Raw genomic sequence first — 13,861 nt, forward strand, 5'->3', positions numbered from 1 at the left:
CAATCGTAAATCGCTTACATGGAAGAAAGTCCCTTTGAAATCAGTGAGATTTGCATCTGAGTAAACATGCATAGGATTGGATTATTATTACTGCCTGGGAAGGTGATCTAGGTTGGGGTGATTAGTGCTGGCCTGCTCACTGCTGAGCAGATAGCTTTTGTGCTGGAAGACATTGAATGAAGCTGTGGTCAAGTGAGCTGGATCATAACTGGGCGAGGGGAGGGGAGGGGAGAGAGAGATGAACAGTTCTAAGGCAGACTGCTGATAGTGGCTGCTGTTCTCAACAGGGAATATTGGAAAGGCAGAAACGCCTGGAGCACTGCACCTTAGTTAATTTCAGTCTGTCTTCTTCTGTGAAGTCACAGCTGATTGACTCTATTCTTGGAGGCCTGAAAAAAGGGGTTGCTGAAAAAGACATACTGTGTATATCCAAATGTCTGAGATACGACTCAATGGAAGTCTATATAATGAGTGTGCAGCTAGAGTAGCTGCTCTGCTTCTGGCCACATTCACCTTTGCTGCTGCTGAGGGAGTGAAACAAGGCATGTGTTTCTTCCACGTGTTTTCGAAACCGAATCTTCAAATATCTAAGGCTGCTAAAGTTTAATCCCAATGCTTTGGAAATCTTTCTAGACAAGAAAAAAGCAGGAAAGCCTTTGAAGGAAAAGGATGGTAAGGATATCTTTTCTTTAAAAGCCATGCCTAAGGTTACCGTATTGTTAATTTGCTATAAAAGAAAATTACCCCACTACCAAAATATTAAGAGTGTGGCATTATGTAATTTGCTTTTCAATATGTAAGTTGAGCATACTGGGACTTCTGCTTGTGCAATGGGAGCTTCCCTTCTCCTCCTCCCCCTGGAGCACCCTCACATCTTTTCTGGAGGTTCCCTTAAATCCTCCAGATTTGGGGCATCCAGTGGAGGGCTACAGGAGGGAGGGGAAATGTTTTACCACCAGTGTCCATTCTACTGGCAGACAGACACCTATGTCCACTCACCAGAAGTGTCTTTTCTATTGGTGGAGTGAGTACCCATTGGTCCTGATTTTCCTCTTCTTGATCTATGCAGGAAAAACACAGGAGAAGAAAGATTTGAAAAAAGAAAAATCCAAAGCCAAAGGTAATATAAGGAAGTCTATAAAACCTTGCAAGCCATAAATCAAGAGTTCATATTTCGTAGAAGTACAACAAATGTCTGGAATAACGTGGAATAATCAGATTTGCTTAGCTTTTCTATAAAGCAATTTTAGAAATTGCTTTAGAAATTGCCATACATAAGATGGCTAAATCACATCAATTTCTATGCTATCTGTACTTAGAGGAATTATTTGGCTACATTCTAATATTTCTTTTCATCATACTGGAGATGTTAAGTATCAGGAACATTTTGTACATTTTTTAAAACTGCATGGAGAAAATGTCTATGTAGAGCAAAGTGTGTGTACCAGGATGGGGAATGTCTATCACTCTAGATGTTTTGGATTTCATCTCCCATCATCCTTGCTCCTTGCTGGCTACAGATTATGGGAGTTGCAGTACAGCAACATCTAGAGGACCACTCTTTTTGTGGTGTACACCATCAAAATATTAAGTGCAGCCAAAGTGTTCCCTGTATTGTGTATATCAAAATTATGCAGCTACTGTGCATGTTGGTGCCCAACCTGCATTCTCTTAGCAAAAAAGAATCCTTGTGCTATATGCACATGATGGTGTACATGCTTTTTGTTAGACTGGGGTTCTCTTTGTGTAGGAAAAGTGTAATATATAAAATAGCCCTCAGTTAATAGAGCGTATTTCATATGCAGTTAGATCAAGCCATGCTCAGAGAGTCGTATCCATGCCATCAGAACACACTGAATTCAGACTAAACTGGTTCTTTGCAGACTTTATTGTGATATTCCAAAAGCTAACCCAGGTTGAATTCAAAACATGATGTTATGGCTCTTCGTCACTAATCTTACAGCCCAGATCTTCAGGAAGTAAGACCTACAAACAGGAAACTTTTAATTAACATTGGAAAGGACCTTCACTTAATAGGACTTACTTGTTATTATATAATACAGAATAATCTTGTCCATAGGGACAGATATTGATGGATATTTATTTGGGGTTTTTTTACATACAACATTTGTATACTGCTTCACATCTAAAGCACCACATCTTAGGTTTCCCTGAGTTGTCAACTTTGCACTCTTTGAAACCTTAAAAGTTAATCTATCTGCCTATAAGATTTGTATCCCATTTATCTACACAGTAATGTTATGCATTTCCTTCTGACTAGTGTTAGATATCTAGGATCTGTATGTAATTTGCATATGTATTCAACAAAAGATTTGACCTGGTAAAAAATACAATGTTGATTCATGACACTTGGGCCCAAATCTAATTGAAAGACACTAACTATCTATATTGGAACACGGTTGGTTTCATAATTTCTTGTGAAATATCAGAGTGGGTCCTTTTATCTGCAACCAGATTCACAGATGAATGTCATTGTATGTGTTTTGATTTTAGTTCATCATTCAGTTAGATGCCTAATTCCACTGATCCAAGTATTTTAAGAGTTCACCTGGACATGTTCATGTTTTAACCCTTGGTGGAAAGAAAAAGATATGGCGTCTATTTGGTTTGAGGTCAAATGTACTACAAGAAAAAAACATAAAAATAAAACAGGTGGGGATGGTATTATGCATGACTGTTTAAAAAATTACACCTATCACTGAGATCTTTCCTTTTTCAGTAAAACAACATGGTTGCAAAAGGGTCATCTGGGTCAATAATATTTCACAATCTAGTACATAACACCTACAAGAACTGTGGGGGGGGGGAGCTCTAATTGACCGCACAGATATTTATTTATTTTCTCAGTTAGAACCTTCCTTGTGACCCAGCAAATCCATTTTGTTTTTCTTTTCATAACTCTAGTTACAGAGTTCATGTTGAGCAACACTTATTCATTCTGTTTTTGCAACGATTTTGACCACACTTGCATCTGCAAATCAGCATTGCATTGACCCTGAAAATTGCAAGAATAAAAACTATAGATTTTTCATTGGATTGGTAGAGTGGGGGCATGAGAATTCATACCTCATTATGGCTCAGTAAAACTATAGCATGGAGCAGTAGAAGCTTTTTTTTAACAAAAGTGTTAAAAAATAAGCAACTGCTGAGATACATTTCACCCCAAACATTGACTGAGATTAAGATATTATTATTATTATTATTATTATTATTATTATTATTATTATTATTATTATTATTTCAAAGTAGTTATTTGTGTGTTTTAATGATAAATTGCCCTTTAGAACCTAAGTTAATTCAATCTGCCTATTTTGCTTAACAGTTCCAGCAGTGAAAGAAACTCACCACCATCACAATGTGACAACAGGTAATCAATGGTTACTTGCTCTAAGGCCGGATCTACACTACTGCTTTAAAGCACTTTATAACAGTTATAAAGCGCTTTAACTGCTTTAAAGCGCTTTAAAACTGTGATAAAGCGCTTTAAACCAGTAATAAGTTTCCCAAATCAACTGGTCCGAATGCCTACCTGTGCACTGCCCAAGTTAGGAGTTGAATAAGCATGGATAGTTTATATGGCCACTGAAATTCTTGAATTGCATCTGTGTCCTTAACATTTAGAGGCACCAGCCCAAAGAAAATTAGTTCTCCTTACATCCAATGGAAATTAATAGGATCTATTATTAATTATTCATGATGGGGGTTTAAACAAGTTAGCCATAACTAAAGTCCCATTGAAATAAATAGTAAAATCAATGGTAAAATGAGGTACAACTAACTTTTTGTTGATTTGGGTCAAGGGATATCATACATGACCATTTCCCAAGTTGTAACTTTCCACAGTGTGTAAGGACCTGTTTGGAATGCTCGTCACCTTTACAGTCCTGGCAATTAGAAATCACCACTCCCCTACTTTACCAGATTGCTGCTCAGATGCAAAATTTGATAATCTTTGTTAATACTTCGCAGCACTATACAGCTGACTAGCTTTCGAAGTGATTATCTGCACAAGTTGCTACTGATGATTATCTTTACTGGTCATCTTGATTCACCCAATATTATTGACCAAGTCTGTCAACTGAAGTTTTATATCATCATGCTGGAAACATACAAATTCTTTATGTCCTGCTGGATTTTAATCACCAAATCAAATTTATATGGAAAATGTGCCTAATTTTCTCTTATATCTATTATTTTCTCTTATGAAAGCACACTGCTGATGCTGTTTAGAGTGCAAGTCCATGGATTCCATTATATCTTATTGGCAGGAGCCAATCGCTTCCCATACATGACGATTTTATGTGCCCTGCTGCCTATCGTAGTGTTGAGCACTTGACTTGAACAGAAGCATTAGGTAGACCAGCCTTCCTGAACCTGGTGCCCTACAGATGTTTTGGTCTTCAACTCCTATCGGTCCCAGACAGCATGGCCAATGGTCAGGAATGATGGGAGGTATAGCCCAAAACATCTGGCAGGCTGGGAAAGGCTGCAGTAGACAAATGTCTGATATTGTAATCTAAATCTTAATTATGTTGAAATCATATTTAATGGTGTGTGCACATTTTTAAATCCATATTTCAACATCAAATTGAATAAATGATATTTCAGTAACATTTGCTGCATAGTTGTAGAACAGAATAACTTGGTCTTTATTTTAATAAGGAAAGCCATACCCCAGGGAAAGATGAATTATTATACACCAAGGAAGAAGAGTCTTTGTTGTGAGAATAGCTGTGCATCTTGCTGCAGCTCATCATTTTCAAATACATTTACCCTTTGCACCCACATTGGTAGATAACAGTATGGCTTCTTAGATGTTTGCCTGTGTAAAGAGACATTTTCCAATCATATTATCAAAGAAGTTGTTCAAGGGCAAAGTTGTTCATTGCTTGATCACTGCTCATCAACTTCACAAACTCAACTGAATTAACTTAATCAAAACCTGCATTAATAAGCATAGAGAGGGGCTGTTAGTAGCAAGTTATTCAGTTGCCTTTCAAGTTGTCTCTCTGACATTCGGCTTTCTTTCCTTACAGATAAGATTTCAAAAGCTGCCAAAACAGCAAGTAAGTTCTGCTTAGGGTAAAGACATTGCAAATTACTTTGATTCTCAGGTGACATATAGTGCTTGTCAGTATTGTACAAAACGTAACTTGGGTATCAAAAATACTGTTATTCATTCTGTCAGATTGAAAAAGAATGAAACATTTGCCCTTGAAAACCAGCCTTTGGGAAAACATTATATATTTTTAAGACAAAACCTTAAATAAAATGTACTATTTCTGATGCTGTGATGCTGTAAAAAAGAAATGTTAAACTGGAATCAAAAAGGGATTTGGTTGTTGTTTTTGAGGAGTGGGGGTTTGACACAAGCACAGGAGGAATAATGGACAATTCTAGACACTGTGATTTTCATGTGGGTCTATTTCAGTACAACAGATATTTGCATTTAGTCTAGTTTTCCAGTAAGACTGCAGTTATTTGGAATAAAATTCCTAAATTTTGCTGCTCAGATGAGTGGATTAAAAGCAGCTACAACTGAAAACGTAAGCCAACAGAAACAACTTTAATGGAAGACACAGGTAATTGAATGTGAAAATGATTATATTGCTGGAAAACCCACAAATCTTCATGTAATGTATTATTTCTTTTTCTGTTATTGGTGTGTAAAATGTTTATACTACTGGGTTAAGAATGTTTGAGTTACATTCATTTCAATGAGTAGTTCAAGGCAAAAGTAAGGATTCTAAAGGTAGAATCCAACACCCCTGCCAATTCTCTTCTTCTCTTACAAGTGTGTTGAATAAGCAGCGCCCGTTGCTTGTCCAATGGCTATTTATTGCAACCCAAAAGGAGCCTAAATGTTCGTTCCTGGAAAGAAGATTGGCGGAGCTTGCATAAGGCAGCTTCACCAACTTGCCTCCATCCAGAAAGAAGTGTTTCTTGACATTTTGGGTCTTCCCCAAGAAGTGCTAAATTTCCCTTATGTAAGCATTAGGTCCCATTTGAATAATACAATCAGTGGGACCCACCAATTCCGGAAGGGAATTGGCAGGGCAGAAAAGAATTGGCAGGGGCATAAGCACCTTGTTGGATTTTGCCCCAAGCTACAAAGAAGAGATTTGAAAGATAACATCTGAATGGTGCAGTACAACCCAGTGATGAAATTTTAATTGATTTGAAATGATTAGAATTTCATTCATTCATATCTTTTTTGAATAGTAAAGGGGAGTAAAAACTTTAAAAAGTAAAACAAAACAAAAAATTAAAATTAAAAAGCGAGGCAAAATACAGTAGGGAGGAAACCAGGGGGGACCTATAGCTATAAATTCCATATACATATATCATACACCAGTCTTCCCCAACTTTGTGCTCTCCTGATATTTTGGACTACAACTCTCAACATTCCTGCCCATTGTCCAGGCTGGTTGGGGTTGATGGCAGTTGAATCCAAAACATCTGAAGTTGAGGGAAGGCTGTTATATACACTGGATTCCTCATGTAGAAGCACTCAAGGAACTTGTGCTAATTAGTGCAGCAGCATTATTTAGAAGACACTTTTAATACTTTTGGAAAACAGGCCATACATAAACACTTTAAGGCTAGTAATATTTCTCATTCCAAATAGATGTTGGGATTAATGATTATACAAATAACCTTATAGGCTACAGTCCCAGAAAATTAGTGGGACTTGCTTTAGTCCAATTATCTGGGGATAACTTTGTGTAGAGAGTGTACAGTTTTGTTTCCTTTTGGACTCCTTCAAAAATTTGACTGCAGCTCAGAATCGTTGTGGTTCCTTTATTATTTAAAAGGGGAGAAGTGGAAATGTTTCTGGTTGTGGGAAAACATTATATATTGGCATTTGGCCTATTTGCAAAGGAGAACAGCAGCACTCTATGGATTAGTGAAAACAGTGGAAAGCAACTGCTTCTCTCTGCGTTTGTATGAATGTTTTCACGTGCATTTAGCCCTCTTCACTTTCCACCAGAACAGTGTGGGAATCACTTCCCCATGGTGTAATCCCATAAAATTCTAGGAACATGTGTGCGAAGGAGCCACAAGGGTTGGTCCTACACACACATATATCACACAGCTTGGAAGGCAGTGTTGACAGCGGCATAGTTCTGTTTCTGTTCAGATGTTTAGTGTATTACATTGGCCTTGTAGGTTGACTTTACCAGCTAGAGTCTAGCCACTAGTGGAGAGCAATGTTCATTGGGAAAGTTTATCTTGGGGGATAACTTGCTTTGTGAACCATTCAGTTAATTTGCTTAAAAAAGCAAAAAAGGGGGGGGGAAGGAAACATAACATTGTAGTGCCTCAAACCTTTCTTTATGAGGAATTAATCATCTTGGCTATATGTTCTAAGGCTTGATTCACACAGTCAAGCTGCAAAAGGATGGCCACTTTATGCGGTGTGTTCATTGGTGTGTTCATTGAACATGATCCTCATGTAAACAGCACAAAATTAAGAACTGCCCTCCTGCATGCTCCGAACAGAAGTGCCTAATGCTCCCTGCCTTTCTTTCAGAGAACAGAGAAAGCCTTATATAACCATAGTCTGACGAACCGCAGTTACGGGGGCTGCTTCTGCAGCATTAGCCAGCCATCCGCGAGCCAAACCTAAGCAAAATCCCTGCCAGCATAATGTCATAAGATACTGTGCTTCAATTACAAGCCATCAGTTTCTATTAGAGATGTGTTTCTTTCATTGCACATTCTAGATAGAAAAGAGGATAAAGGGGTTTCTTCAAAATGGGTGGCTTTTTCTGTTTCTAGTAAAGTTGTGACACTGACATTCCTAGGGAGTGCCACTCGGATGGATGAATCAACTAGGAACCTTGTTTCCCTTTCTTTTGGGTACATGCATAGTAACACTTCCTCCTCTTCCCCCCTAACATTGTGGAATATGACAACAATTTCCTAAAGGAAGCAGACTTTTTTTTGTTTTGTTACTCCTGTGAAACCAGTGAGCAATAAATGAGCAATAACTCCTGTAGGACCAGTGAGCAATAACCAGTGTAGTGTATTAAGATCTCTTTCAATGATGCATGTCGCACTGTATGTTCAATGAGCCTGTTTTACACATAAAATTTACAATCTTTTTGGGGTGGGACTAGTATTCCACTTAGGAGTCAAAACATACCCTCATGCTGCCTGTTGGTCTATGCAGGAGGACAACCTGGAATATAATGGATGAAATCCAATTGTGTTCATCCACTGAAAGAATAACTTCTGCCAGAAAAGAAGATTCCCTTCTCCCTGCAGCTCCCCACCCCCAACTGCTCTGGAGGGTTAGGGGACCCTCTGGAATAAATATTAGGGTCAGAGGACAGGAAAATCCCATTTATGTGGCAGTGGATATAGTCCAATACTTATGAATGAGTATAATATAACAGCACAGTGAGAACCACCTACCCTTACAGTTTGCTACTGGAAGGCAACGATGGAGGGAACAGGTGTAGAGAAGGAAGACTTCCAAGTTACAATCATATGGCCACTAGACACTGTTTAGAAGGGCACAGGATTTTTTTAGTTTCTGGAATCTGAGCTCAGAACCAGGGCTTCAACCTTGGAGCCCAGAAACCACACTCCCTGCTCCCTCCCTGCCCCCTCATAGCCAGCATGGTTCTCATCGTGCTGGCTACATCTCTGCACTCATAAACTGGGGAGAGAGGAAACCATGGAAATTGCTTTACACAGCTCCCACTCCAAGTTTCCTGGCTAGACAGAAGAAATCGCCTATTTAGCCAAAAATGAAGGGCAGCTGGAGCACAGAAGTGAGGATCATCTCCATACTCCATCTACCCTGCATTGAAGAGTCGAGGCTTCTGATTTTGGAGGCTGATCCCTATCTCCATAGCACTGCACCCTCCATGACACTGCATCAGATGCCACACGTTCTTTAAAGTTATTATTTTATGAATTGTTGTAAACCACCCAGAGAGCTTCAGCTATTGGGTAGTACAGAAGATAAATAAGAAGTGGGAAAGTGTGATGGCTATACCGATTTTTCAGTGGCATATCCATGGTGGGTGCAATGTGTAGCACACCTTCTAGAGTTCATAGGCTTCAGAATACCAAAATACAAAATACTAGCTTTTTAAAATCTGCCAGTCATTTCCTAGAAGAAGAAGAAGAAGAAGAAGAAGAAGAAGAAGAAGAAGAAGAAGAAGAAGAAGAAGAAGAAGAAGAAGAAGAAGAGTTAATGTCCTCTGTTCTTGATCCACTTCCTTTTGTGCAGATGCCTCCTCTGTCCACCATTTGAAGAGCTCAAGGAGGAGATAATATTGGGTGAACACCTTCCTTCTGCCAGCTGGGCTACCTCATATCCCAGGCATAAGGCAGAGGTCCAGAGAGTTTTTTCTGCCATCACTAGGTGTTCTTTAAAAAAAAAAAAAGTTTGTTTTGCTAGAAAACTGACTTAATCAAAATAATAATTTTGATCCAGTTTTCAGTTGATCAGTTAAATTTAAAATAATAAATAGTGGTTCTGCTTTTCCGCATACTCTCCTAATGAAACCCCATCTGCAGTGCCATTTCTGCCAAGCTACTTTGCTTTGATGAAAGATGTCTGTCTGGCGACCTGCTTCTGACACACAGGCATAACTCATTATATGTTTTGCCCATGATGGAATTGCATTGAGTTATTTCTAATTAGCAAAATAACAGCTTTTTATATTCAGGTCAACATCCGTGACTTAGTGGGATTTTTTTTAACAGTCCTTCGTAGGCAGATAAAAATTACTTTGAAGCATCAAACAAGACAGCCAACATCAAAAATGTGTTCAAGAAAAAGTAGTTCCCATAAGAGCAAGCATTTAATTGGTTTAATAAAGGTTCAGGGCTGCTTTGATAATATATTTTGTGCTCAGGTACAGTTACCTCCTCTTTTTTCATGTCTGGAAAAGTATCAAGTACAAGGCAGCAACCAATGCTGCCACTGTAATAGCATAAACCAGTGTTATGACAATGTCATTAGGACTTGCTGGGCAAAGGGGGGGAAATTATAGTTTGCCACCAAAATGTGGTGGCAAATCACTGCAACTCAGTGCATGGCATAATTAACACTAGCACTATGACAGCATTGGATAATTCCCATATGTGCACATATGGGAATTAATTCTCTCTCTCTCTCTCTCTCTCTCTCTCTCTCTCTCTCTCTCTCTCTCTCTCTCTCTCTCTCTCTCTCTGCGTGTGTGTGTGTGTGTGTGTGTGTGTTGAGAGAGAGAGACAGGGATAGACAGACAGACAGTAGACATTGGTGTTATGTTGTGCCTATCAAACATCTTTCTTTTTTAAAAAAAGTTTTCAAGTGCAGTCCTGTCATCAGCAACTAGAATTGGGAACTGAAGAACTGTAAAACATCTGCATTGATTCCTGTGGCCTTCTGCTATCTACCATAGGGCCATACTTGATTCAACCCTGCTGAATATAAATAACTAACCAAATATTATCCAAATATAATCAAATGAAGTTTTTTAAAAATAATTTAAAAATCCATATGTTAAATGGCATCAGATGATATATTACACACACACACACACACACACATATTAAAAAACAAATAAACACAAACCTAAAAATCATGCAGATTGTACTTTCTAAGTGAGGAAAACACATCACATATTAGGCCCCCATCCAATGATTGCAAGAGGCCCATATGGCCCATATGGCAGAAAATACTTGCTCAAATAAGTTGAACCTAGGCTTTTGAAACCTTTATAACTGTATAGCCTCTTGTCCAGGGGTGGGAAACTTGTTTTGGCCTACAACTTCTATCATCCTAGCCAGCACAGTCAATAGTGAGGGGTCATGGGAGTTGTAGGCAAAAACATCTGGAGAGCTAACCTAGTCTATAGCGTTCGGAACTGTACCTAGAAGCAAACACGTGTAGGGATTTAACTTGTGCTGGATGGGGTTACACTCTCCTTGAGGGCACAGTTTTAGTGTGGCGCACAGTTTGGGTGTGAGCTTGGACTTAGCCCAGAATCTAGATGCCCAGATCTCAGTGGTGGCCAGGAATGGGTTTCACAGCTGAGGTAGTACACCAACTACATGCATCCAGATGTTGGACACATCAGATGTCTCACACCTCCCTCTCTGCATTTTATCTAGATGAGCCATTTCACCCATCTAGTAGAGAGTTCAGGGAAGGAGGCTGGGGTGACAATAGAAAAAGGGCCTCCTCCCCTCCCTGCCCCCAGGAATGCCCCATTTCTCCATCTCAATGTTCCATATTGTAAGTGCGGAAAGGTAGCAGGCACAGTTCTCTCTGCTCCAGCTATGAGAGGTCAAGGGTAAGGACGGGGAGCACGGTTTCCTGGCTATGTCTCCCAGATGCTGTCTGGTGGAGATAGGGATCTGTTCCCTTAATCTATTTTAAATAGTTTTGAGTGCTGTTTTTTGGTAGAAAGGTGGAGTATAAATCAATCAATCAAACAACTGAATGAATGAATAAATAATGCAAATGGGCAAAACCTGTAACTTGATTCCGTGTCCCATATTTTATTCCCATGTACCATTTTTTGCCTTTTCTTCTATCGTTGAACTAGAAATGCAAGTATTAGTTTCATTTTCTATTTACTTATACAAAGGAAGTTTACATTAACTACACTTCTTTTTTCCAGAGGGATACTCTGAAATAAGCACAACTAAGAAAGAGAAATGTGAATTTGTAACTGGCATCTTTTCTTACTGTTTGTTATTTCTGTTAATAAAAGGACTGTAATGTGTGGCATTCAATTTCAGATTTGATTTGAAAGGCCATCTCATATCCAGGTTATAATTTTATTAGATTTGTCAAGTCGACCTCAACAAATACCCGGGATGTGTGTGTGGGATGAGGGGTGGGGCAGCATTTGCTTGAGTATGCTGCATGCTGGTACCAGGCCTGACTTAGAGCTCCATCAGACGAGCATTTTATTGGATGCTTGTTGCTGGTCACTCACGGATTTTTGAGAGTCCCTCTCAAAACGTCCCCTGCCTCCTGCCCCTTCTAACCATCACACCACAAAAAAACATCCCAATAAGTCCACTTATAAACTTCCAACATGGAAGTTGCTGCTATCGCCTGCTGTGTGCAGGAGAAGCAGCATGATAAAGATGACCCCCGAATGGGTCATGTGCACTTTTTACTTCCTCTTTCCTCTTCCTAAGAGAAAGAGGAAATATTGAGCAACGAAAGCAGGGGCGGAGAAGCCACAGGAGGCTAGTGTGATTTCTCCCCACCTGATGGAGCTCTATGAGGGAAAGAGCCAATCCTGATAAAGTTATAGGTTTTAGGGGAACAATCCGAGCATAAAAATATATGGAAGGGTGATATATAATTAAATTGACAATGAGCCATATCCAATGTTAAACTTCTCCCATTCATTTCAATGGGTCTGCTCTAAGTAGGACTACCATTGGCTAGAACCAACTGACAATCTACACTTTGGTAAATTTGATGCTTGCTCAGTTGGCTGCCTCAATAATGCAACAGCGAGTACAGCTAAGTGTTTGACCATTCTTTTTACTTCTTTCCTCCCAGATCCTGTCCGCTACTATCAGTGCGTCTTCGTAAATGGATACAATGGGTATACATCACAACAATACCCTGTTACTCCAGCTCAAGGCTCCAAAGGGAAAGCTGGACAGTCAAAGACTTCTGGGCACAAAATCAAGACACCAAAACAATAGAGTCACGTCACACCTGCAACATTATGACAATTTTGCACTTTATGCTCTCAAAAGAGGGTCATGTGGAATCCATTGGCACTTGTGATAATAGAAATGTGATCCAATAGATCACATGCACTTGAGAAGGTTGTCTGGTCATCACCAGAGCAGACGAGATAAGGAGAGGGGGAGATACAACAGGGTTTGAGAGATTATCCAAGTAACCCTTTCCTGAAGGAAAGCACGATGCTGAAATAGTACTTGACTGGAAGTAAATTTGTGTGTTGGTGTTCGTACATTTGTGCGTTTATTTTATTTTTTTTTTCATTTTTTTTCTTCTTATGCTCTTTCTGATTTGTTTGTGTTTTTTCAAGCCTTGTTGGAATGAAAACCATTTTCTGTGTAATCAGCTTAAGGACAAATGTCCCACTCTAAATCACTGAAGAACAAGAATCATAATTTTTGACATTACTTGGAATCTGTGTTAGCATTCAGTTGGGTCAGAGATACAGAACTTCAGAGCAAGAGGCAAAGCCCCCCTCCAGGGTTGTCTAGATGGCCGTGCTCCCCTTTTGCCTGGGGGAAAGAGGGCCCTTTCCACCTGACCGACAACAATTGTTGTGTTGTTTCTCGGCATCTGTGCAGTTTTTTCCCCATCTTAGAAGGCTGAAATGTTGCCAGCAGTAAGAGCTTTAAGTTAAAGTATGCTGTTAGTTACTTTTTGTATTTTTGTCCTACCCGTTTTGTCTTTGGCTTCACCCACTGCTGAAATGGAATTCGGCCCTCAGGCCAAAAGAGGTTCAACATATTTATTTATTTATTACATTTATATCCGGCCTTTTTTTCCTCCAAGGAACCCAAGGCAGCATACAAAATCCTCCTCCTCTCCATGTTATCCTCACATCAACAACCCTGTGAGGAAGGCTGGGCAGAGAGTCTGTGACTGGCCCAAAGTCACCCAGTGGGTTTCCATGGCTGAGTCGGGACTAGAACCCAGATCTCCCGACTCCCAGTCCAACACCTTAGCCACTACACTACACTACACTGGCTCTAGGTTAAATCATGGACTGATGCTAAAGTTCTTCGCTAAATCGTAACCCACTTTCAGGAAAATAAATAAATAAATATGCCCTTAAAAAAATCACTATAGAACAATAAGATGAATTGCTTGGAGGCA

General features: G+C 39.5%; 1 protein-coding gene across 1 annotated transcript in view; it reads left to right on the top strand.

Moving 5' to 3' along the window:
* Positions 1-13,218, top strand: part of TRDN (triadin) — a 239,051-nt gene extending 225,833 nt beyond the window's left edge. The window contains exons 37-41 of the mRNA XM_063125451.1: positions 634-672; positions 1,070-1,120; positions 3,344-3,388; positions 5,058-5,087; positions 12,557-13,218. Coding sequence (XP_062981521.1) covers positions 634-672; positions 1,070-1,120; positions 3,344-3,388; positions 5,058-5,087; positions 12,557-12,705 — 314 coding nt within the window. The 3' untranslated portion in view covers positions 12,706-13,218. The remainder of the gene's footprint in view (positions 1-633; positions 673-1,069; positions 1,121-3,343; positions 3,389-5,057; positions 5,088-12,556) is intronic.
* The last annotated feature ends 643 nt before the right edge of the window (positions 13,219-13,861 follow it).

Source organism: Elgaria multicarinata, chromosome 4 (genome assembly GCF_023053635.1).
Source record: "Elgaria multicarinata webbii isolate HBS135686 ecotype San Diego chromosome 4, rElgMul1.1.pri, whole genome shotgun sequence".
NCBI classification, from domain to species: domain Eukaryota; kingdom Metazoa; phylum Chordata; class Lepidosauria; order Squamata; family Anguidae; genus Elgaria; species Elgaria multicarinata.